Source organism: Hippoglossus stenolepis, chromosome 9 (genome assembly GCF_022539355.2).
Source record: "Hippoglossus stenolepis isolate QCI-W04-F060 chromosome 9, HSTE1.2, whole genome shotgun sequence".
Lineage (NCBI taxonomy): Eukaryota > Metazoa > Chordata > Actinopteri > Pleuronectiformes > Pleuronectidae > Hippoglossus > Hippoglossus stenolepis.
The window spans coordinates 23,644,470-23,669,277 of record NC_061491.1 but is presented as its reverse complement, the minus strand read 5'-3'; the positions used below and the strand labels follow the sequence as shown (position 1 = coordinate 23,669,277).

The 24,808-nt window shown below is 41.5% G+C and overlaps 3 protein-coding genes and 1 pseudogene across 8 annotated transcripts; all 4 read right to left on the bottom strand.

Moving 5' to 3' along the window:
* Window positions 1-1,211: 1,211 nt before the first annotated feature.
* On the bottom strand, window positions 1,212-23,162 carry LOC118099865 (oocyte zinc finger protein XlCOF22-like). 6 transcript variants are annotated; one of them, XM_047341459.1, is made up of 5 exons: window positions 22,838-23,161; window positions 22,477-22,755; window positions 22,003-22,047; window positions 21,147-21,374; window positions 18,912-20,686 (listed from the first exon to the last, which is right to left on the bottom strand). In XM_047341459.1, exons 1-5 carry the CDS (start codon window positions 22,920-22,922, stop codon window positions 19,332-19,334), a joined length of 1,992 nt encoding a protein of 663 aa, XP_047197415.1. In that variant the 5' UTR covers window positions 22,923-23,161; the 3' UTR covers window positions 18,912-19,331. The 6 variants fall into 6 exon arrangements, with proteins under 6 accessions (XP_047197419.1, XP_047197417.1, XP_047197415.1 ...); XM_047341460.1 differs by lacking the exon at window positions 22,003-22,047; XM_047341464.1 differs by lacking the exon at window positions 18,912-20,686 and having other exon boundaries at window positions 21,242-21,374; window positions 21,934-22,047; window positions 22,838-23,162.
* LOC124852478 (gastrula zinc finger protein XlCGF57.1-like) lies at window positions 5,615-8,618 on the bottom strand. Its single transcript, XM_047341468.1, has 3 exons — window positions 8,165-8,618; window positions 7,932-8,060; window positions 5,615-7,800 (listed from the first exon to the last, which is right to left on the bottom strand). The coding sequence occupies exons 1-3, from the start codon at window positions 8,340-8,342 to the stop codon at window positions 6,518-6,520; spliced, it is 1,590 nt and encodes a 529-aa protein (XP_047197424.1). The 5' UTR covers window positions 8,343-8,618; the 3' UTR covers window positions 5,615-6,517.
* LOC124852476 lies at window positions 11,345-15,015 on the bottom strand (annotated as a pseudogene).
* Window positions 15,303-18,642, bottom strand: LOC118099866 (gastrula zinc finger protein XlCGF57.1-like). The gene is made up of 3 exons (XM_047341465.1): window positions 18,217-18,642; window positions 17,987-18,115; window positions 15,303-17,855 (listed from the first exon to the last, which is right to left on the bottom strand). Exons 1-3 carry the CDS (start codon window positions 18,392-18,394, stop codon window positions 16,237-16,239), a joined length of 1,926 nt encoding a protein of 641 aa, XP_047197421.1. The 5' UTR covers window positions 18,395-18,642; the 3' UTR covers window positions 15,303-16,236.
* Window positions 23,163-24,808: the final 1,646 nt, after the last annotated feature.

Here is a 24,808-nt window from a genome sequence, read left to right as displayed (position 1 = left end):
TGTGTTCTGTGTGCGTAGCATGCGCATTTTCTAGACAAAACAACGCCTTTCCTATCTGTCCTTCAGAACCTAGTGGCAGCTGCTTGAATTCTTTCTAAGGGTAGGTCACAGTTTCTTAATGAGCACAGTGCATTCATGTATGTGTGATGTTGAAAAAAGCTAATGGAGTTTAGGCTGTAATATAGTAAGTTAGGTATGAGAACAAGTTAAAGTACAGTGTATTGTATGCCACAGATGTACAGTCTCCACAACAGGCATTATCAGACAGGTGCGAGACTGAACTGCGATGTGACGCACACACACAAACCAACTTCAAGATTAAAACCAGCCAGCAACGGCTACAAAAGTCACTATGTGAAGGCCACACATTCTCCACATATTCAGCCCAAACTGCCCCCACCCCTGTCGAACATACTGCACTTGTTTAGAGTTCAGTTTCATTGCCATCTTCACAGACACACACACAAAGAAAAACATAGATTTTAGTCTTAACACTAACTAAGGTGATACAGACCTATTCTCTGCAGCTTTACTACAGGTTTCAAAGTTACATCCAGCAGTCTGCGCTGACGACCGATCTCATCCTCGTACTTTGCGACAGTCGCTTCAAAACATCCTAATATGTCTTCAGCAGCAGTTTGTAACCTCTCGTTGATAAACTGTCTTAAACTCTGGATTGTAGACATTTCCATCCAAACGCTTTAGCCAACTAACTTCTCTGAGAACGCAGCGAAGACCGAATACAGAAGATGGCGACTTGCTTCACTTCTGCCGACAATTGTTGTAAACGCAACAAAACCACGTGTGTAGTAGAAGACTTGATCCGAAAGCATTTAGCCGACTAGCATCATGTTCTGTTGAATGTTAGCATAGCAGGCTAACAACAGTACTTCTTCTTCTCAATATAATGAAGGTTGGCAAACTGCTTCCGGGTGCATTACTGCCACCTTCTGGATTGGAGTGTGGCTCGAAGCAGATTCAAGAATAAAACATTAAATTCTCCTTGTAACTCCGGCATCTATTACAGATATAAAAACAGTCCTGTACTAAAGAAAGTGGAAAGAATTCCTGTATCTGCACCAAAGTGTAATCAGTTCTTTTCTGACCCATGCCACATCTTTTCACCCAGTTTCATGGTGATGTCCAGGAGTTTTTTTGCTAATTTACAGAAAAACACAGATTAAATGTGTGAGAAATAAAATACAATCAGCATAATTCAAGAAACTTTAATAAACTGCACATGCACTGAAGTATTGAATACACGTAGTACAAAATAATAACCATTTACAGTGAGTCATTTAGGACTGTGTACACATTAACTAGAGATTTTCTTCTTTTGAAATAAAAGAGAATAGAAAAAGAGAAGTCATCTAATAATCTGCACCACATACTGTGTTCTTATAAATCTCGGTACCACAAATATGTCAGATTTTTACATCATGATCCACAGTGTTTCCTGACACATTGACAACCATCTCTCAACATTCAGTGACAATAAAATATCCTGGATCTGCCACTTTAACCCAATCAATTTCTCTCACCCTCATCCCCTTCCTGCACCAATTGGTACAAATGGCTGATAAATGAATAAACAAAGAGACATGGGTGAAAACATCACTTCCTTTGCAGATGTAAATATCAATGAGTCACATGAAGAACAGAAACGTGGGTACTTCAGCAAATGCTGTTGACCATGTACTGCATCAAAGATATTGTGATGTTTCCTCAATGGGATATTTTCCACATTCAGTTACAGAGATGCAGCTAATGCAAATGTAGACAATATCTCTTGTGTATATCTAAGTGATGAACCTGGCTGTAGTTCAATGCTTTGTGAAGTTATTGAAGTCTGCTCCTCATCAGTGGTGATGGAATTTCATAAAGCATTGAACTACAACTAGGTTCATCACTTTTTTGGTCCCCTGGAAACATTTCCAGTGTCGCTTTCGCTAACTGTTGTATCACTAATTAATGAATCAATAACTAAGTAACAACTTCTTTGACAACGCTTGGGCAAATCTTATCTTTCTCGTGTGGCCGTGGTGTGGCTTCTCAACTGGATGTATTCTCCTGTGGACTTTGTATAAACTGGCAAGACAGAGATCTTTCCAACATTTTACAAAAATATCAGCTTTGCTACGTGTGGGTACTCAAATGTTTGGTTAGAAGTGATTTGCTAACAAATCTTTCCCCACAAGTTGTACAGGGATAAAGCTCCTCACCTTTATGGCTTCTCATGTGGACTTTAAATCTACTTCCACATATAAAACTTCCCCCACAAGTTTTGCAAGAAAAAGGTCTCTCGCCCGTGTGCATTCTCTCGTGTCTCTTCAAGATTTTTCTAGTTGTAAAACTTTTCCCACAAGTTTTGCAAGAAAAAGGTCTCTCGCCCGTGTGCGTTCTCTCGTGTATCTTCAAGATATTTCTAGTTGTAAAACTTTTCCCACAAGTTTTGCAAGAAAAAGGTTTCTCGCCCATATGCGTTCTCTCGTGGACCTGCAGATTCATTCTAGTTGTAAAACTTCTCTCACAAGTTTTGCAAGAAAAAGGTTTCTCGCCCGTGTGCGTTCTCTCGTGAACGTGCAGGTTACTTCTAATATTAAAACTTCTCCCACAGGTTTTGCAAGAAAAAGGTTTCTCGCCCGTGTGCGTTCTCTCGTGGACCTGCAGATTCATTCTAGTTGTAAAACTTCTCCCACAAGTTTCACAAGAAAAAGGTTTCTCGCCCGTGTGTGTTCTCTCGTGGACCTTCAGGGTACTTACACGCGTGAAACTTTTCCCACAGGTTTTGCAAGAAAAAGGTCTCTCGCCCGTGTGTGTTCTCTTGTGGACCTGCAGGGTAGTTGTGGTACCAAAACTTTCCCCACAAGTTTTGCAAAAAAAAGGTCTCTCGCCCGTGTGTGTTCTCTCATGGATCTTCAAATTTGTGCTAGTTGTGAAACTTTTTTCACACATTTCGCAAGAATGCTGTTTCTCCCCTGTGTGGACACTCAAATGTGTTTTTAGTGCTGACTTGTAACAAAATCTCTTTCCACAGGTAGTGGACAGATGTGGCCTCTCACCTGTGTGCACCTTCAGATGTCTATTTAATCGTGACTTCCATTTAAAGACTTTTCCACAAGTGTCACACTGGAAAATCTTTTTACTCTTGCAGATATTCGGCATAATCTTTGACATGGTAATGCTACATGCAAGGTTACTGGGACTTGTGCTTTCTTTTGCTCTTGTGATGACATGATGTTCCCTTTCCGATGCCTGCTCTGCATTACTAACTGATGTTGAGTTTCCATGCTGGCCTCCTTTGAGATCTTGGCTCTGAGCTGAGCTGTGGGAGAGGAGCTGGTGGTCACTTGGTTCTGTTTCACTGTGGTCACTTTCCTTGAAAGTAGGATTCAACAAAAGGTTATCTTGATCCTCCTGCTTCAGTACAAGCTGCTCTACTTCCAGACCAATGCAGAGCTCCTCCTCCTCTTTAATCTGTGGAGGTTCTGGCTCCTCTTGGTCCAGAATGGGGTTCCTCTCAAGGCTCCAGAGCTGCTGGTCAGATGGAAACTCTTCCTCATTTAGAAAATGTTGCTCTGGGAGCTCTAGAGGAGACAATAGACAGAAGTAGGTAACTGAAAGATTACTGATAGTTATGAGTGTGTGCAATTTGGTGCAGATCCAAGCAAAAATCCTGATTGAGTGAATTTAAATGTGGTTTCAAAAGGGGACCGACCGATGCAGTGCTCCTCCTGTTGTTCCTTAATCTGTGGAGGTTCTGGCTCCTCTTGGTCTGGACTGGGGTTCCTCTCCAGCAGGTCAGCAGGAAACTCTTCCTTGATACAGACATGTCGCTGTGGGAGCTCTGGAGGAGACAATGGACAGAAGTCATGATAAAAGAGCCCATGTGTTTAGACGAACAGGGATTATAAGTGTGGTGTATAGTTTGCTAATGTCGTGTTCTTTTGTCCCGAGGTATGAGAAGAGCCGGCCTCGGTTTGGTTCAACAAGTATTTATTTAGAAGCAATGAAAAGCTACAACATAGCTATGGGCACTCAACGCACAGCCCCGGCCTTCTAATAGCACGGGGTAGTCTAGAGTCGGGCCGAACGGACGGCGGGTGCAATATTTATTATGAGGGGGAGTCACCGTGGTTTAGACCTTGGCTATCCCTTGCTGGTGCACAGGCGTGGTCCCCAGCCTATTGGCACTGGAATCCACGAATGATGAGGAGCCGCTCCCAGGTTCGCCCCTCCTTTGACAGTAGCTGGGAAAATCTTCACATTCTGACAGTGTTTGGTTTCATGTTTTACAGACAGGCCTTCAGCTGAAGCCTTGTGGGTCTTCAGTATTTTTGCAGATATGGTGTTGTTGTTCATTGGAGTGAGAAACCTTGTGTTCCTGCGTTATCGGCTGTATGTTCTGTGTGCGTAAGCATGCGCATTTTCTAGACAAAACAACGCCTTTCCTATCTGTCCTTCAGAACCTAGTGGCAGCTGCTTGAATTCTTTCTAAGGGTAGGTCACAGTTTCTTAATGAGCACAGTGCATTCATGTATGTGTGATGTTGAAAAAAGCTAATGGAGTTTAGGCTGTAATATAGTAAGTTAGGTATGAGAACAAGTTAAAGTACAGTGTATTGTATGCCACAGATGTACAGTCTCCACAACAGGCATTATCAGACAGGTGCGAGACTGAACTGCGATGTGACGCACACACACACAAACCAACTTCAAGATTAAAACCAGCCAGCAACGGCTACAAAAAGTCACTATGTGAAGGCCACACATTCTCCACATATTCAGCCCAAACTGCCCCCACCCCTGTCGAACATACTGCACTTGTTTAGAGTTCAGTTTCATTGCCATCTTCACAGACACACACACAAAGAAAAACATAGATTTTAGTCTTAACACTAACTAAGGTGATACAGACCTATTCTCTGCAGCTTTACTACAGGTTTCAAAGTTACATCCAGCAGTCTGCGCTGACGACCGATCTCATCCTCGTACTTTGCGACAGTCGCTTCAAAACATCCTAATATGTCTTCAGCAGCAGTTTGTAACCTCTCGTTGATAAACTGTCTTAAACTCTGGATTGTAGACATTTCCATCCAAACGCTTTAGCCAACTAACTTCTCTGAGAACGCAGCGAAGACCGAATACGGAAGATGGCGACTTGCTTTACTTCTGCCGACAATTGTTATAAACGCAACAAAACCACGTGTGTAGCAGAGGACTTGATCCGAAAGCATTTAGCCGAGTAGCATCATGTTCTGTTGGATGTTAGCATAGCAGGCTAACAACATTACTTCTTCTTCTCATATTAATGAATGTTGGCAAACAGCTTCCGGGTGCATTACTGCCACCTTCTGGATTGGAGTGTGGCTCGAAGCAGATTCAAGAATAAAACATTAAATTCTCCTTGTAACTCCGGCATCTATTAGAGATATAAAAACAGTCCTGTACTAAAGAAAGTGGAAAGAATTCCTGTATCTGCACTAAAGTGCAATCAGTTATTTTCTGACCCATGCCACATCTTTTCACCCAGTTTCATGGTGATGTGCAGGAGTTTTTTTGCTAATTTACAGACAAACACAGATTAAATGTGTGAGACATAAAATACAATCATCATAATTCAAGAAACTTTAATAAACTGCACATGCACTGAAGTATTGAAAACACGTAGTACAAAAGAATAACCATTTACAGTGAGAGTCATTTAGGACTGTGTACACATTAACAAAAGAGAATAGAAAAAGAGAAGTCATCTGATAATCTGCACCACATTCTGTGTTCTTATAAATCTCTGTACCACAAATGTCAGATTTTTACATCTTGATCCAGTCTTTCCTGACACATTGACAACAATCTCTCAACATTCAGTGATAATAAAATATCCTGGATCTGCCACTTTAACCCAATCAATTTCTCTCACCCCCGTCCCCTTCCTGCACCATTTGGTATAAATTGCTGACAAATGAATAAACAAAGAGACATGGGTGAAAACATCACTTCCTTTGCAGATGTAAATATCAATGACAGTCACATCAAGAACAGAAACGTGGGTACTTCAGCAAATGTTGTTGACCATGTACTGCATCAAAGATATTGTGATGTTTCCTCAATGGGATATTTTCCACATTCAGTTACAGAGATGCAGCTAATGCAAATGTAGACAATCTCTCTTGTGTAGATGTAAGTGATGAACCTGGCTGTAGTTCAATGCTTTGTGAAGTTATTGAAGTCTGCTCCTCATCAGTGGTGATGGAACTTCATAAAGCATTGAACTACAACTAGGTTCATCACTTTTTTGGTCTCCTGGAAACATTTCCAGTGTCATTTTCGCTAACTGTTGTATCACTAATTAATGAATCAATAACTAAGTAACAACTTCTTTGGCAATGCATGAGCTAATCTTATCCCTCTCGTGTTGCCATTGATTTGGCTTCTCAACTGGATGTACTCTCCTGTGGACTTTGTATAAACTGGCAAGACAGAGATCTTTCCAACATTTTACAAAAATATCAGTTTTGCTATGTGTGGGTACTCAAATGTTTGGTTAGAAGTGATTTGCTAACAAATCTTTCCCCACAAGTTGTACAGGGATACGGCTCCTCACCTTTATGGCTTCTCATGTGAACTTTCAACCTACATCCACGTGTATAACTTTTCCCACAAGTTTTGCAAGAAAAAGGTCTCTCGCCCGTGTGCGTTCTCTCGTGTATCTTCAGGACATTTCTAGTTGTAAAACTTTTCCCACAAGTTTTGCAAGAGAAAGGTTTCTCGCCCGTGTGCGTTCTCTCGTGGACCTGCAGATTCATTCTAGTTGTAAAACTTCTCCCACAAGTTTTGCAAGGAAAAGGTCTCTCGCCCGTGTGTGTTCTCTCGTGTCTCTGCAGGGTATTTCTCAGACTAAAACTTATCCCACAAGTTTGGCAAGAAAAAGGTTTTTCGCCCGTGTGTGTTCTCTCGTGGACCTGCAGGGTATTTCCACGCATAAAACTTTCCCCACAAGTTTTGCAAGAAAAAGGTTTCTCGCCCGTGTGTATTCTCTCGTGGACCTGCAGATTCATTCTAGTTGTAAAACTTCTTCCGCAAGTTTTGCAAGGAAAAGGTCTCTCGCCCGTGTGCGTTATCTCGTGTCGCTGAAGGTAACTTCTAGTTGTGAAACTTTTTGCACACATTTCGCAAGAATGCTGTTTCTCCCCTGTGTGGACTCTCAAATGTGTTTTTAGTGCTGACTTGTAACAAAATCTTTTTCCACAGGTTTTGCAAACATATGGTTTCTCATCTGTGTGCACCTTCAGATGTCTATTTAATCGTGACCTCCACTTAAAGACTTTTCCACAAGTGTTACACTGGAAAACCTTTTTACTCTTGCAGATATTCGGCACAATCTTTGACATGGTAATGCTACATGCAAGGTTACTGGGACTTGTGCTTTCTTTTGCTCTTGTGATGACATGATGTTCCTTTTCTGATGCCCGCTCTGTATTTTTAACTGATGTTGAGTTTCCATGCTGGCCTCCTTTGAGATCTTGGCTCTGAGCTGAGCTGTGGGAGAGGAGCTGGTGGTCACTTGGTTCTGGTTCACTGTGGTCACTTTCCTTGAAAGTAGGATTCAACAAAAGGTTATCTTGATCCTCCTGCTTCAATACAAGCTGCTCCACTTCCAGACTGGTGCAGATCTCCTCCTCCTCTTTAATCTGTGGAGGTTCTGGCTCCTCTTGGTCCAGACTGGGTTTCCTCTCAAGGCTCCAGAGCTGCTGGTCAGCAGGAAACTCTTCCTCTTTAAGAAAGTGTTGCTCTGGGAGCTCTAGAGGAGACAATAGACAGAAGTAGGTAATTGAAAGATTACTGATAGTTATGAGTGTGTGCAATTTGCTGCAGATCCAAACAAAAATCCAGATTGAGTTAATTTAAATGTGGTTTCAAAAGGGGACAGACCGATGCAGTGCTCCTCCTGTTGCTCCTTAATCTGTGGAGGTTCTGGCTCCTCTTGGTCTGGACTGGGGTTCCTCTCAAGCAGGTCAGCAGGAAACTCTTCCTTGATACAGACATGTCGCTGTGGGAGCTCTGGAGGAGACAATAGACAGAAGTCATGATAAAAGAGCCCATGTGTTTAGACTAACAGGGATTATAAGTGTGGTGTATAGTTTGCTAACTAAATTGATACAGACCTATTCTCTGCAGCTTTACTACAGGTTTCAAAGTTACATCCAGCACTCTGCGCTGACGACCGATCTCATCCTCGTACTTTGCGACAGTCGCTTCAAAACATCCTAATATGTCTTCAGCAGCAGTTTGTAACCTCTCGTTGATAAACTGTCTTAAACTCTGGATTGTAGACATTTCCATTCAAACGCTTTAGCCAACTAACTTCTCCGAGAACGCAGCGAAGACGAATAAGGAAGATGGCGACTTGCTTTACTTCTGCCGACAATTGTTATAAACGCAACAAAACCACGTGTGTAGTAGAAGACTTGATCCGAAAGCATTTAGCCGAGTAGCATCATGTTCTGTTGGATGTTAGCATAGCAGGCTAACAACAGTAGTTCGTCTTCTACTTATAATGAAGGTTGGCAAACAGCTTCCGGGCGCATTACTGCCACCTTCTGGATTGGAGTGTGGTTCGAAGCAGATTCAAGAATAAAACATTAAATTCTCCTTGTAAATCCGGCATCTATTAGAGATATAAAAACAGTCCTGTACTAAAGAAAATGGAAAGAATTCCTGTATCTACACCAAAGTGTATTCAGTTCTTTTCTGACCCATGCCACATCTTTTCACCCAGTTTCATGGTGATGTCCTGGAATTTTTTTGCTAATTTACAGACAAACACAGATTATATGTGTGAGACATAAAATACAATCAGCATAATTCAAAAAACTTTAATAAACTGCACATGCACTGAAGTATTGAATACACGTAGTACAAAAGAATAACCATTTACAGTGAGAGTCATTTAGGACTGTGTACACTGTTGTGCCATAATGCATCAAACGTGATACCATAAAATGGTGTGCCTTTCGGCATTCAATAAATTTGGTTATCAAGATAAAAATATTAAATATTAATATTTTATTATTAATATTAAATAATAACTTTAATTGATTAAAGTTACCTCGGGGCACCACCCTTCAAAGGAAGTGAAAAGATAGCCAATTTATTGATTAAGTCTCATAAAGGTTCTAACTACAAATTTGGAACTCTGATTAACAATTAAATTAATAACTATAACCAAAATTACCATATAGATAGTTAGCTAAGTTGAAAGATATGGGGTTCTTGACAGTGTAGAGGTTGGCGAATTCACTTATGCAACATTAATGGAAAACACATTTGTGAAAGGAAAACATTTATTATGAATATAATAAAGTATAAAAACACAAATTACTAACGGTCTAATTGCTAAACAAAGATAGGTATGTGTGTATACATGTGTGTGTGTCTGTGTGAGTCAGCGTGCTTTCAAGATGGTTGGCTACAGAGATAACACCCTTCCCCACCTATTGGAATGTTTACGACCTGTAGAGCTAATGAGGTGAAGAGTTATGCGTGTGTCTGTGTGTGTGCCAAATTAGAGGAAGTTACTAGATTGGATGCAACGAAAGACTGTGAAGAGCATAACAGACTAACATTACTTTCTCAATAACTTGTACCCAAAATACCACAACACCACAAATCAAACTTATACCCTCACACAGAATCGAATAAACAGTCTTGCTTAGCCTAGTATAATTATTAAGCCCAGTTGTGTTACCAGTCCGTGGAAAGGGAAAACGGAAGTTGCTGTGCAGTTCGCAGTTTTGTGTCGTCTTGCTGGTTTCGGTTGAGTTCAGTTCAGTTGTTGAAGTTTGCCAGCAGGACATCGAGTCGCGCTAGGACGTTGGTAGAGCTTGGAGGCGAGGAGGTTTCCTTGGTGAGATGAGCTGGAAGCTGCACCTTTGTGCTCCTCTCGAAGAGTTGGATGGGAAGAGAAGATGTGAGCTGGAGAAGAGGCTCCACAGCCTTCCCTCGTGGAAGGATCGTAGGAAGAGGCAGAAGAGGCTCAACAGCCTTCTCTCCTTAGAGGGGTTTTAGCAAGAGAGAGATCGAGCGCAAGAAGCTGGAGAACCTGGCTTATATTGGCCCGGTGACCTCACAGGTCATGGGGTCCAGAGTGACCAATGGGAGTTGAAACCTGTGTCCCTGGGGGGTTTTCCACCCCTCTGTGTGAAGTTGTTGCCTGCTGGGAGACTGAGTTCCTTGCTCTGGTTTTTAATGGCCCCTGGGAGACGGAGTCCTGGGGGAACATGCGGCTTCAGGGTTCGATGGCACATGTAGGCCGAAGTGTGGTTTCACACAAAACCATGGCCCAACAACACATTAACAAGAGATTTTCTTCTTTTGAAATAAAAGAGAATAGAAAAAGGGAAGTCATCTGATAATCTGCACCACATTCTGTGTTCTTATAAATCTCTGTACCACAAATATGTCAGATTTTTACATCATGATCCACAGTCTTTCCTGACACATTGACAACCATCTCTCAACATTCAGTGATAATAAAATATCCTGGATCTGCCACTTTAACCCAATCAATTTCTCTCACCCCCGTCCCCTTCCTGCACCATTTGGTATAAATGGCTGATAAATAAATAAACAAAGAGACATGGGTGAAAACATCACTTCCTTTGCAGATGTAAATATCAATGACAGTCACATGAAGAACAGAAACGTGGGTACTTCAGCAAATGTTGTTGACCATGTACTGCATCAAAGATATTGTGATGTCTCCTCAATGGGATATTTTCCATTCAGTTACAGAGATGCAGCTAATGCAAATGTAGACAATATCTCTTGTGTATTTCTAAGTGATGAACCTGGCTGTAGTTCAATGCTTTGTGAAGTTATTGAAGTCTGCTCCTCATCAGTGGTGATGGAACTTCATAAAGCATTGAACTACGACAAGGTTCATCACTTTTTTGGTCCCCTGGAAACATTTCCAGTGTCGTTTTCGCTAACTGTTGTATCACAAATTAATGAATCAATAACTAAGTAACAACTTCTTTGACAACGCTTGAGCAAATCGTATCCCTCTCGTGTGGCCATGGTGTGGCTTCTCAACTGGATGTATACTCCTGTGGACTTCGTATGAACTGGCAAGTCAGAGATCTTTCCAACATTTTACAAAAATATCAGTTTTGCTATGTGTGGGTAATCAGATGTTTTGTTAGAAGGGATTTGCTAACAAATCTTTCCCCACAAGTTGTACAGGGATACGACTCCTCACCTTTATGGCTTCTCATGTGGACTTTCAACCTATATCCACGTATAAAACTTCTCTCACAAGTTTTGCAAGAAAAAGGTTTCTCGCCCGTGTGCGTTCTCTCGTGTATCTTCAGTGTTTTTCTATTTGTATAACTTTTCTCACAAGTTCTGCAAGAAAAAGGTTTGTTGCCCGTGTGTGTTGCCTCGTTGATCTTCAAATTTGTGCTAGTTGTGAAACTTTTTGCACACATTTCGCAAGAATGCTGTTTCTCACCTGTGTGCACCTTCAGATGTCTATTTAATCGTGACTTCCACTTAAAGACTTTTCCACAAGTGTCACACTGGAAAACCTTTTTGCTCTTGCAGATATTCAGCACAACCTTTGACATGGTAATGCTACATGCAAGGTTACTGGGACTTGTGCTTTCTTTTGCTCTTGTGATGACATGATGTCCCTTTTCTGATGCCTGCTCTGCATTACTAACTGATTTAGAGTTTCCATGCTTGCCTCCTTTGAGATCTTGGCTCTGAGCTTAGCTGTGGTGGAGGAGCTGGTGGTCACTTGGTTCTGGTTCACTGTGGTCACTTTCCTTGAAAGTAGGATTCAACAAAAGGTTATCTTGATCCTCCTGCTTCAATACAAGCTGCTCTACTTCCAGACTGGTGCAGATCTCCTCCTCCTCTTTAATATGTGGAGGTTCTGGCTCCTCTTGGTCCAGACTGGGGTTCCTCTCAAGGTTCCAGAGCTGCAGGTCAGCAGGAAACTCTTCCTCATTCAGAAAATGTTGCTCTGGGAGCTCTAGAGGAGACAATAGACAGAAGTAGGTAACTGATAGATTACTGATAGTTATGAGTGTGTGCAATTTGGTGCTGACTTGTATCAAAGATATTGTGATGTCTCCTCAATGGGATATTTTCCACATTCAGTTACAGAGATGCAGCTAATGCAAATGTAGACAATCTCTCTTGTGTAGATGTAAGTGATGAACCTGGCTGTAGTTCAATGCTTTGTGAAGTTATTGAAGTCTGCTACTCATCAGTGGTGATGGAACTTCATAAAGCATTGAACTACAACAAGGTTCATCACTTTTTTGGTCCCCTGGAAACATTTCCAGTGTCGTTTTCGCTAACTGTTGTATCACTAATTAATGAATCAATAACTAAGTAACAACTTCTTTGACAACGCTTGTGCAAATCTTATCTCTCTCGTGTGGCCATGGTGTGGCTTCTCAACTGGATGTATTCTCCTGTGGGCTTTTATAAACTGGCAAGACAGAGATCTTTCCAACATTTTACAAAAATATCAGTTTTGCTATGTGTGGGTAATCAAATGTTTGGTTAGAAGTGATTTGCTAACAAATCTTTCCCCACAAGTTGTACAGGGATACAGCTCCTCACCTTTATGGCTTCTCATGTGGACTTTCAACTTACATCCACGTGTATAACTTTTCCCACAAGTTTTGCAAGAAAAAGGTTTCTCGCCCGTGTGCGTTCTCTCGTGTATCTTCAGGACATTTCTAGTTGTAAAACTTTTCCCACAAGTTTTGCAAGAAAAAGGTCTCTCGCCCGTGTGCCTTCTCTCGTGGACCTGCAGGTAATTTACACGCGTAAAACTTTTCCCACAAGTTTTGCAAGAAAAAGGTTTCTCGCCCGTGTGCTCTCTCGTGTCTTCAGGACATTTCTAGTTGTAAAACTTTTCCCACAAGTTTTGCAAGAAAAAGGTCTCTCGCCCGTGTGCCTTCTCTCGTGGACCTGCAGGTAATTTACACGCGTAAAACTTTTCCCACAAGTTTTGCAAGAAAAAGGTTTCTCGCCCGTGTGAGTTCTCTCGTGTATCTTCAGGACATTTCTAGTTGTAAAACTTTTCCCACAAGTTTTGCAAGAAAAAGGTCTCTCGCCCGTGTGCCTTCTCTCGTGGACCTGCAGGTAATTTACACGCGTAAAACTTTTCCCACAAGTTTTGCAAGAAAAAGGTTTCTCGCCCGTGTGACTTCTCTCGTGTATCTTCAGGTAATTTCTAGTTGTAAAACTTTTCCCACAAGTTTTGCAAGAAAAAGGTTTCTCGCCCGTGTGCGTTCTCTCGTGGACCTGCAGGGTATTTCTCAGCCTAAAACTTTTCCCACAAGTTTTGCAAGAAAAAGGTTTCTCGCCCGTGTGGGTTCTCTCGTGGACCTGCAGGGTATTTCTCAGGCTAAAACCTCTCCCACAAGTTTTGCAAGAAAAAGGTTTCTGGCCCGTGTGTGTTCTCTCGTGGACCTGCAGGGTATCTCCACGCCTAAAACTTTCCCCACAAGTTTTGCAAGAAAAAGGTCTCTCGCCCGTGTGTGTTCTCTCGTGGATCTTCAAATTTGTGCTACTTGTGAAACTTTTTTCACACATTTCGCAAGAATGCAGTTTCTCCCCTGTGTGGATTCTGAAATGTGTTTTTAGTGCTGACTTGTAACAAAATCTTTTTCCACAGGTTTTGCAAAGATATGGTTTCTCATCTGTGTGCACCTTCAGATGTCCATTTAATTGTGACCTCCACTTAAAGACTTTTCCACAAGTGTCACACTGGAAAACCTTTTTACTCTTGCAGATATTCGGCACAATCTTTGACATGGTAATGCTACATGCAAGGTTACTGGGACTTGTGCTTTCTTTTGCTCTTGTGATGACATGATGTCCCTTTTCTGATGCCTGCTCAGCATTACTAACTGATGTTGAGTTTCCATGCTGGCCTCCTTTGAGATCTTGGCTCTGAGCTGAGCTGTGGGAGAGGAGCTGGTGGTCACTTGGTTCTGGTTCACTGTGGTCACTTTCCTTGAAAGTAGGATTCAACAAAAGGTTATCTTGATCCTCCTGCTTCAGTACAAGCTGCTCTACTTCCAGACCGATGCAGAGCTCCTCCTCCTCTTTGATCTGTGGAGGTTCTGGCTCCTCTTGGTCCAGACTGGGGTTCCTCTCAAGGCTCCAGAGCTGCTGGTCAGATGGAAACTCTTCCTCATTCAGAAAATGTTGCTCTGGGAGCTCTAGAGGAGACAATAGACAGAAGTAGGTAACTGATAGATTACTGATAGTTATGAGTGTGTGCAATTTGCTGCAGATCCAAGCAAAAATCCAGATCGAGTGAATTTAAATGTGGTTTCAAAAGGAGACAGACCGATGCAGTGCTCCTCCTGTTGCTCCTTAATCTGTGGAGGTTCTGGCTCCTCTTGGTCTGGACTGGGGTTCCTCTCCAGCAGGTCAGCAGGAAACTCCTCCTTGATACAGACATGTCGCTGTGGGAGCTCTGGAGGAGACAATGGACAGAAGTCATGATAAAAGAGCCCATGTGTTTAGACTAACAGGGATTATAAGTGTGGTGTATAGTTTGCTAACTAAGGTGATACAGACCTATTCTCTGCAGCTTTACTACAGGTTTCAAAGTTACATCCAGCAGTCTGCGCTGACGACCGATCTCATCCTCGTACTTTGCGACAGTCGCTTCAAAACATCCTAATATGTCTTCAGCAGCAGTTTGTAACCTCTCGTTGATAAACTGTCTTAAACTCTGGATTGTAGACATTTCCATCCAAACGCTTTAGTGAAACTAACTTCTCTGAGAACGCAGCGAAGACCGAATACGGAAGATGGCGACTTGCTTTACTTCTGCCGACAATTGTTAGAAACGCAACAAAACCACGTGTGTAGTAGAAGACTTGATCCGAAAGTATTTAGCCGAGTAGCATCATGTTCTGTTGGATGTTAGCATAGCAGGCTAACAACAGTACTTGTTCTTCTCCTTATAATGAAGGTTGGCAAACAGCTTCCGGGTGCACTACTGCCACCTTCTGGATTGGAGTGTGGCTCGAAGCAGATTCAAGAATAAAACATTAAATTCTCCTTGTAACTCCGGCATCTATTAGAGATATAAAAACAGTCCTGTACTAAAGAAAGTGGAAAGAATTCCTGTATCTGCACCAAAGTGTATTCAGTTCTTTTCTGACCGAAGCCACATCTTTTCACCCAGTTTCATGGTGATGTCCAGGAGTTTTTTTGCTAATTTACAGACAAACACAGATTAAATGTGTGACAGACATAAAATCATCATAATTCAAGAAACTTTAATGAACTGCAAATGTTCTGAAGTATTGAATACACATAGTACAAAAGAATAACCAATTACAGTGAGAGTCATTTAGGACTGTGTACACATTAACAAAAGATTTTCTTCTTTTGAAATAAAAGAGAATAGAAAAAGGTAAATCATCTGATAATCTGCACCACATTCTGTGTTCTTATAAATCTCTGTACCACAAATATGTCAGATTTTTACATCATGATCAACAGTCTTTCCTGACACATTGACAACCATCTCTCAACATTCAGTGACAATAAAATATCCTGGATCTGCCACTTTAACCCAATCAATTTCTCTCACCCCCGTCCCCTTCCTGCACCATTTGGTATAAATGGCTGATAAATGAATAAACAAAGAGACATGGGTGAAAACATCACTTCCTTTGCAGATGTAAATATCAATGACAGTCACATGAAGAACAGACACGTGGGTACTTCAGCAAATGTTGTTGACCATGTACTGCATCAAAGATATTGTGATGTCTCCTCAATGGGATATTTTCCACATTCAGTTGCAGAGATGCAGCTAATGCAAATGTAGACAATATCTCTTGTGTATTTCTAAGTGATGAACCTGGCTGTAGTTCAATGCTTTGTGAAGTTATTGAAGTCTGCTCCTCATCAGTGGTGATGGAACTTCATAAAGCATTGAACTACAACAAGGTTCATCACTTTTTTGGTCCCCTGGAAACATTTCCAGTGTCGTTTTCGCTAACTGTTGTATCACTAATTAATGAATCAATAACTAAGTAACAACTTCTTTGACAACGCTTGAGCTAATCTTATCCCTCTCATGTTGCCATGGTGTGGCTTCTCAACTGGATGTATTCTCCTGTGGACTTTGTATGAACTGGCAAGTCAGACATGTTTCCAACATTTTACAAAAATATCAGTTTTGCTATGTGTGGGTACTCAAATGTTTTGTTAGAAGGGATTGGTTAACAAATCTTTCCCCACAAGTTGTGCAGGGATACGACTCCTCACCTTTATGGCTTCTCATGTGGACTTTCAACCTACATCCACGTATAAAACTTCTCTCACAAGTTTTGCAAGAAAAAGGTTTCTCGCCCGTGTGTGTTATCTCGTGGACCTGCAGGGTATTTACACGCATAAAACTTTCCCCACAAGTTTTGCAAGAAAAAGGTTTCTCACCCGTGTGCGTTCTCTCGTGTCGCTGCAAGTTACTTCTAAGATTAAAACTTCTCCCACAAGTTTTGCAGGAAAAAGGTCTCTCGCCCGTGTGCGTTATCTCGTGTCGCTGCAGGGTATTTCTCATGCTAAAACTTTTCCCACAGGTTTTGCAAGAAAAAGGTTTCTTGCCCATGTGCGTTGTCTGGTGTCGCTGCAGGGTATTTCTCATGGTAAAACTTTTCCCACAAGTTTTGCAAGAAAAAGGTTTCTCGCCCGTGTGCGTTATCTCGTGTCGCTGCAGGGTATTTCTCAGGCTAAAACTTTTCCCACAGGTTTTGCAAGAAAAAGGTTTCTCGCCCGTGTGCGTTCTCTCGTGGACCTGCAGGTTACTTCTAATATTAAAACTTCTCCAACAAGTTTTGCAAGAAAAAGGTCTCTCGCCCGTGTGTGTTCTCTCGTGGACCTGCAGGGTATTTCTCATGCTAAAACCTCTCCCACAAGTTTTGCAAGAAAAAGGTCTCTCGCCCGTGTGCGTTATCTCGTGTCTCTGCAGGGTATTTCTCAGGCTAAAACTTCTCCCACACGTTTTGCAAGAAAAAGGTTTCTTGCCCGTGTGTGTTTTCTTGTGTCTCTGAAGGGTATTTCTCATGCTAAAACTTTTCCCACAGGTTTTGCAAGAAAAAGGTCTCTCGCCCGTGTGCGTTCTCTCATGGACCTGCAGCTTACTTCTAGTTGTGAAACCTTTTTCACACATTTCGCAAGAATGCAGTTTCTCCCCTGTGTGGATTCTCAAATGTGTTTTTAGTGCTGACCTGTAACAAAATCTTTTTCCACAGGTTTTGCAAACATATGGTTTCTCATCTGTGTGCACCTTCAGATGTCCATTTAATCGTGACTTCCACTTAAAGACTTTTCCACAAGTGTCACACTGGAAAACCTTTTTACTCTTGCAGATATTCGGCACAATCTTTGACATGGTAGTGCTACATGCAAGGTTACTGGGACTTGTGCTTTCTTTTGCTACTGTGATGACATGATGTTCCTTTTCTGATGCCTGCTCTGCATTACTAACTGATGTTGAGTTTCCATGCTGGCCTCCTTTGAGATCTTGGCTCTGAGCTGAGCTGTGGGAGAGGAGCTGGTGGTCACTTGGTTCTGGTTCACTGTGGTCACTTTCCTTGAAAGTAGTATTCAACAAAAGGTTATCTTGATCCTCCTGCTTCAGTACAAGCTGCTCTACTTCCAGACTGGTGCAGAGCTCCTCCTCCTCTTTAATCTGTGGAGGTTCTGGCTCCTCTTGGTCCAGACTGGGGTTCCTCTCAAGGCTCCAGAGCTGCTGGTCAGCAGGAAACTCGTCCTCATTCAGAAAATGTTGCTCTGGGAGCTCTAGAGGAGACAATAGACAGAAGTAGGTAAATGATAGATTACTGATAGTTATGAGTGTGTGCAATTTGGTGCAGATCCAAGCAAAAATCCAGATTGAGTTAATTTAAATGTGGTTTCAAAAGGAGACAGACCGCTGCAGTGCTCCTCCTGTTGCTCCTTAATCTGTGGAGGTTCTGGCTCCTCTTGGTCTGGACTGGGGTTCCTCTCCAGCAGGTCAGCAGGAAACTCCTCCTTGATACAGACATGTCGCTGTGGGAGCTCTGGAGACAATGGACAGAAGTCATGATAAAAGAGCCCATGTGTTTAGACTAACAGGGATTATAAGTGTGGTGTATAGTTTGCTAACTAAGGTGATACAGACCTATTCTCTGCAGCTTTACTACAGGTTTCAAAGTTACATCCAGCAGTCTGCGCTGACGACCGATCTCATCCTCGTACTTTGCGACAGTCGCTTCAAAACATCCTAATATGTCTTCAGCAGCAGTTTGTAACCTCTCGTTGATAAACTGTCTTAAACTCTGGATTGTAGACATTTCCATCCAAACGCTTTAGTGAAGCTAACTTCTCCGAGAACGCAGCGAAGACCGAATACGGAAGATGGCGACTTGCTTTACTTCTGCCGACAATTGTTATAAACGCAACAAAACCACGTGTGTAGTAGAAGACTTGATCCGAAAGCATTTAGCCGAGTAGCATCATGTTCTGTTGGATGTTAGCATAGCAGGCTAACAACAGTACTTCTTCTTCTCTTTATAATGAAGGTTGGTAAACAGCTTCCGGGCACATTACTGCCACCTTCTGGATTGGAGTGTGTCTCAAAACAGATGCAAGAATAAAACATTAAATTCTCCTTGTAACTCCGGCATCTATTAGAGATATAAAAACAGTCCTGTACTAAAGAAAGTGGAAAGAATTCCTGTATCTGCACCAAAGTGTAATCAGTTCTTTTCTGACCCATGCCACATCTTTTCACCCAGTTTCATGGTGATGTCCAGGAGTTTTTTGCAAATTTACAGAAAAACAGATTAAATGTGACAGACATAAAATACAATCATCATAATTCAAGAAACTTTAATAAACTGCAAATGCACTCAAGTATTGAATACACGTAGTACAAAAGAACAACCATTTACAGTGACAGTCATTTAGGACTGTGTACACATTAACAAGAGATTTTCTTCTTTTGTAATAAACAGAGAAAAGAAAAGGGGAAGTCATCTGATAATCTGCACCACATACTGTGTTCTTATAAATCTCTGTACCACAAATATGTCAGATTTTTACATAATGATCCACAGTCTTTCCTGACACATTGACAACCATCTCTCAACATTCAGTGATAATAAATATTCCTGGATCTGCGTGCATTTGGGAAAACCTTTTCCCACATTCTTGTATGTTTTAGCCATTTGCCACTGCAACAAATCCATCACTCATATTTTCTACAAATAGAAGGCTACTTATGTCTATGCGACCTCATACAGCTTTTAAATTGGGAACCATCAAAGTACATTCTCCAGCTGGTGTTACAGGGTTAAGCTGCTTTTCAGGGTGGATGTGTCGAATGTGGACTGCCAACTTTTGCCAAAGTCTGAAAGATTTTCCACATGTTCCGCAGATATGTGGCTTTTCATCAGTATGAATATTGGTATGGCGTTTTAAGGTCGACAAGCGACCAAATCTTTTCCCACATGTGTTGCAATGGTATGGCTTCTCCACCGGATGTGTTCTCCTGTGGTCCTGCAAGTCACTGCGAGACAGGAAACCTTCCCCACATGTTCCGCAGATATGTCTCTTTTCATCAGAGTGGATATTTATATGCTGTTTTAAGTTTGACGCATGAGCAAATCTTTTCCCACAGGTGTTGCAAAGGTATGGCTTCTCACCCGAATGTGTTCTCATGTGGACTTTGTAATCACCGGCAAATCTGAAATCTTTCCCACATACTTTACAAGAATATGGTTTCTCCCCTGTGTGGATATGCAAATGCTTATTTAGTACTGATATGTCACCAAATCTTTTCCCGCAGGTTGTACAAGGATACGGCTTCTCACCTGTGTGCTGTCTTATGTGGACCTGCAAACCACCCATTGACATGAAGCTTTTTCCACATGTAGTGCAAGAAAAAGGTTTCTCACCTGTGTGTGTTCTTATGTGGACAAGCAAGCTATTGCTGAATGCAAAACTTTTCCCGCAGGTTTCGCAACAAAACGGCTTCTCACCTGTGTGCATTCTCATGTGGACCCGTAAGCTATTGTTACACGTGTAACCCTTCCCACATGCTTTGCAAAAATATGGTTTCTCACCTGTGTGAACTCTCAGATGTATATTTAATCGTGACTTCCACTTATAGACTTTTCCACAAGTGTCACACTGGAAAATGTTTTTACCATTGCAGGTATTTGGGATAATCTTTGACATGGTAGATTTACATGCGTAGTTACTGTGACTTTTTGCCTTTTTTTTGATGATGTGATGTCTCTTCTCTGATGCTGGCTTTGCATTTCTAACTGATTTTGAGTTTCCATGCTTGCCTCCTTTGAGATCTTGACTCTGTGCTACATGACAGTTGTGAGAGAGGAGCTGGTGGTCACCTGGATCTGGTTCACTGTGGCCACTTTCCTTGAAAGTAGGATTCAACAAGAAGTCATCATCATCCTCCTGCTCCAGTACAAGCTGCTCTACTTCCAGACTGGTGCAGATCTCCTCCTCCTCTTTAATCTGTGGAGGTTCTGGTTCCCCTTGGTCCAGACTGGGGTTCCTCTCAAGGCTCAAGAGCTGCTGGTCAGCAGGAAACTCTTCCTCATTCAGAAAATGTTGCTCTGGGAGCTCTAGGGGAGACAATAGACAGAAATAGGTAAAAATCCAGATCGAGTGAATTTAAATGTGGTTTCAAAAGGGGACTTTTGGTCCTTGGCTGAGGTATGGACTCTACTGAGTGCCCTTCAACTTCTCAGAGAGACCAAAAACAAGTTGAAAAATGCCCTATCTCGCAAAAAATCCCAGATCTGCCCTATGATCGGAGATCCGCACCAGAACATAATGGGGTCCTTCCTGACCAATACCACATCCTTCCACCACTTTTCATGATGGTCCACCCAGTAGTTTTTTTTCTTTATATTCCTGCCGACAGACAGACAGACAAACAACGACGAAAATATAACCTCCCTTTCCTGTTTGGTTTAAGCTCAGGTTCTGCATCAGTTCAGCTCTAGTATACTCTCAGGTTATAACTCTCTGTTTCAATGGATATGCACATCACTGTACCGTATGTAGGTCAAGTACATTCACCTTTGAGATCTTGGTCACTTTCCTTGAAAGAAGTATTGAACAAGAAGTCATCATCCTCCTGCTTCAGTACAAGCTGCTCTATTTCCAGACTGGTGCAGAGCTCGTCCTCCTCTTTAATCTGGGGAGGTTCTGGCTCCTCATTGTCCAGACTGGGGTTCCTCTCAAGGTTCAAGAGCTGCTGGTCAGCAGGAAACTCTTCCTCATTACAGACATGTTGCTTTGGGAGCTCTAGAGGAGACAATGGACAGGAGTAGGTAACTAATGTTGTGGTAAAAAGATCACATGTTTAAACTAACAGGGGTCAGGAATATAAGTGTGGTCAAATAATATCTAATTAAGGTTTCTGTGTAGCTTTATTTCAGGTTTTCCCAATTAGATCCGGCAGTCTGTGCCGATAATCAATCTCATCCTCTTACTTACGAATAATTCTGCTAATTAAAAATGGCAGTTGATAGCACTAGAATGACACTCAGTAGAGTACAAACTGTCCCCTTATGAAAGCACATTTATATTCACAAGATCCAGATTTATATTTCCATAAAGTGATTGTTGGGTCTTGTTGGAGGTATGCACTCTACCGAGTTACATTCTCTTTCTCTGAGCAATCAAGGAAAATGTTGAAAAACAGACTATGTTGCAATGTTAAAGAAAAAAAACTAAGAATAGTTCCGCCCCATGATCTGGATCTACTCATTTCATGGTAACCTGTCTGGAAGTTTTTGTGTAATCCTGCTAACAAACAAACAAACAAACAAACAAATGCAGATGAAAACATAACCTCCCTTGCCTGTTGGATTTTAGCTCCAGTTCCGGTTTTCTCATGTATAATTGGGTTTATTTGGTAGTTTTTCCTTACTCTTGTTGAGGTTTAAGGGCAGAAGATGTCGCACCTTGTGAAACCCTGTGAGACAAATTGTGATTTGTGAATATGGGCTACACAAATACAATTTTATTGAATATTGATTGGTTTTGCATCAGTTCATCTCTAGTATACTCTCAGTTTATAACTCGCTGTATCAGTGGATAATAACTTATCCAGACAAGGTTACAAAGTGCTTCACAAAAATCCATGGCAAAAAATGAATGAACTAAAATAAAAGGTATTCAATTCAGTTCAATTTTAAGTGCCAAATCATAACATAACAAGAACAAGACCTTACAATTTATTGAGAAACTCAACAATTCCCTGAATGAGCAAGCACTTCGGTGACTGTGGAGAGAAAAAACTCATTAACTGGAAAAAACCTGGAGCAGAACCAGACTCAGTGGTGGCGCCCATCTGCAGACCGGTGTCAGATCACTGTGCCGTATGCAGGTCGACTACATTCACCTTTGAGATCTTGGCTTTGAGCTGAGTTGTGGGAGAGGAGCTGGTGGTCACTTGGATCTGGTTCATTGTGGTCACTTTCCTCGAAAGTAGGATTGAACAAGAAGTCATCATCGTCCTCCTGCTTCAGTACAAGCTGCTCGACTTCCAGACCGATGCAGTGCTCCTCCTGTTCCTCCTTAATCTGTGGAGGTTCTGGCTCCTCTTGGTCTGGACTGGGGTTCCTCTCCAGCAGGTCAGCAGGAAACTCTTCCTTGATACAGACATGTTGCTGTGGGAGCTCTGGAGGAGACAATGGACAGAAGTGGGTAAAAAGACCATATGATTAACATGAGTTAATTAAGCTAATCGATGTTTTACAGACCTTTTCTGTGCGGCTGTATTTCAGGTTCGCAGATGATATCCATCAGTCTGTGCTGACGATAGATCTCATCCTCGCACTCTGCCATGTTGACATTTCCTATTCAAACACTATAGCGAGCTAACGCAGCGAAGACCAAATACGACGGATGGCGGCCAGCCCTCAGTTAACCTAGCTGATATGTATAACTACTACACACTATGAAACCAATAGTCACAAAGGTAAACACGACCATGAGTGTATTAATCAACACCTTCTTCTCAATACTGTTGACAAACCATCATGCCCTTCCGCCTCCTCCTCTTCTTCTTTCTCGGTGTTGTCGGGCAGCTTGCATCCACGGTGTTGCATTACTGCCATCTACAGGCGATCTTCTCTCTGGGAGTCATCCAAAAATCAGTTTGTCCAATTATATAGTGAAAAAAATTTAAAAATCAATTTCCTCCATTTTTTTGGTACTGTCTCCATAATACTCCAAACATTTCCCACTATTGTCCATTGTCCACTCTGTCGAGAATCCTATCAAAAGTGTCTATACCACATTTTATTAATAATAATAATAATAATAATAATAATAATAATATTAATAACACATTTTATTTGTATGGCGCATTTCAAGGAACTGAAAGACACTTTACATAGAGTTTGAAAGAAAGACATAAAATAATTAAACCATATTTCTTTTCGGGGGAGGAGGAGGATTTTGAATTCGATGCGATGAAGGGCCGGAAGCCAGTGTAGGTTCTGGAGGACAGGGGGGATGTGGTCTTTGGAAAGTGTGCCATATATTTAATAATTGTATGCTGTGTATAAAAATGTAATGGTATACCTCATGTACAAATCAGTCAACAATTCGCTGATACACACTTAAAGATTTAAACCATTATTAAACCAAATTCCTTCACTGAGCTACTTTTATTAGATAAACTGCTAAACTGTGACTTCAGTCTTAAACACACAGAGAGAAGGAGGCCTCAGTGAAATTAGTTTCCAGAACAAATTCCTCCACCAAGTCCAGGACTCAGATCCCAGATCTGTAACTTTACTGCAGCTCTTTCAAATGTGAGGACAACTGGACGGTTCTGTCAAGTAAACACTAGGGGGCGCAAGACACTCTTCTAACAAAGGCACCTGCTGTGTGTTAGATGAAGAGTTGACCTGAAAGGAATCTGTTGAAGTGACGCGATAACAGCTTTCACTGCATTATCCCTTTTCAGGAAACATGTATGGCAAAAGATAAAATGTCAGGTATTTGGTAAAACCACTTTTTTGCAGCTGAGCGTTTTTCCTCTCTCGTCTCGTATTTTGACCTATCAGTATTTTCCTCTACAATAAATTAGTTTGTATATATATTAAAATGCTGGTCGTGTTGAAATAAGATATGATGAAATGTGTAAACAACTATTTAAAAATATATTTTGTCGCAGTAGTACCAATACGTCAGATTCAGTTCTCTCTTAAACAAGGAGGATCAGTCTCTATTTGCAATCCTATAAAACACACAGTACATACCATGAGTTAAAAATACTATGATTGTGGTATTTCTCTGACGGATGGAACATTTGATGAAGGACTCAGCTTTCCTCTGTTGTGTACTTGTGCCAAACTCTAACGCTAAACATCCTGATAAAGGTGAATTGCACCACAAACAAAAATGTAAACCATCTCCACAGTGGTTTGCTTTGTTTTTGTGTTACTGTTTTACACATTTGTATAAAACCGATAAACACTAATGTGGAAATTTGCCATTTCATTTTTGTAACCACAAGGCAGGCCCACTGGAAAGCCTTGAAATCCAACTTCTGTATCCTGACATGCGGAACTACAGCTGATCTCTAAAACCCATCTATACACATGATTTATTACATGTGTATATTATAAAATGATATCATGTATATTATAAAATGATAAGGTATCAACTGATAACTGGTTTGGTGGAAGGTATAATGATTGGCTTTTCATTTCCTGCAATGC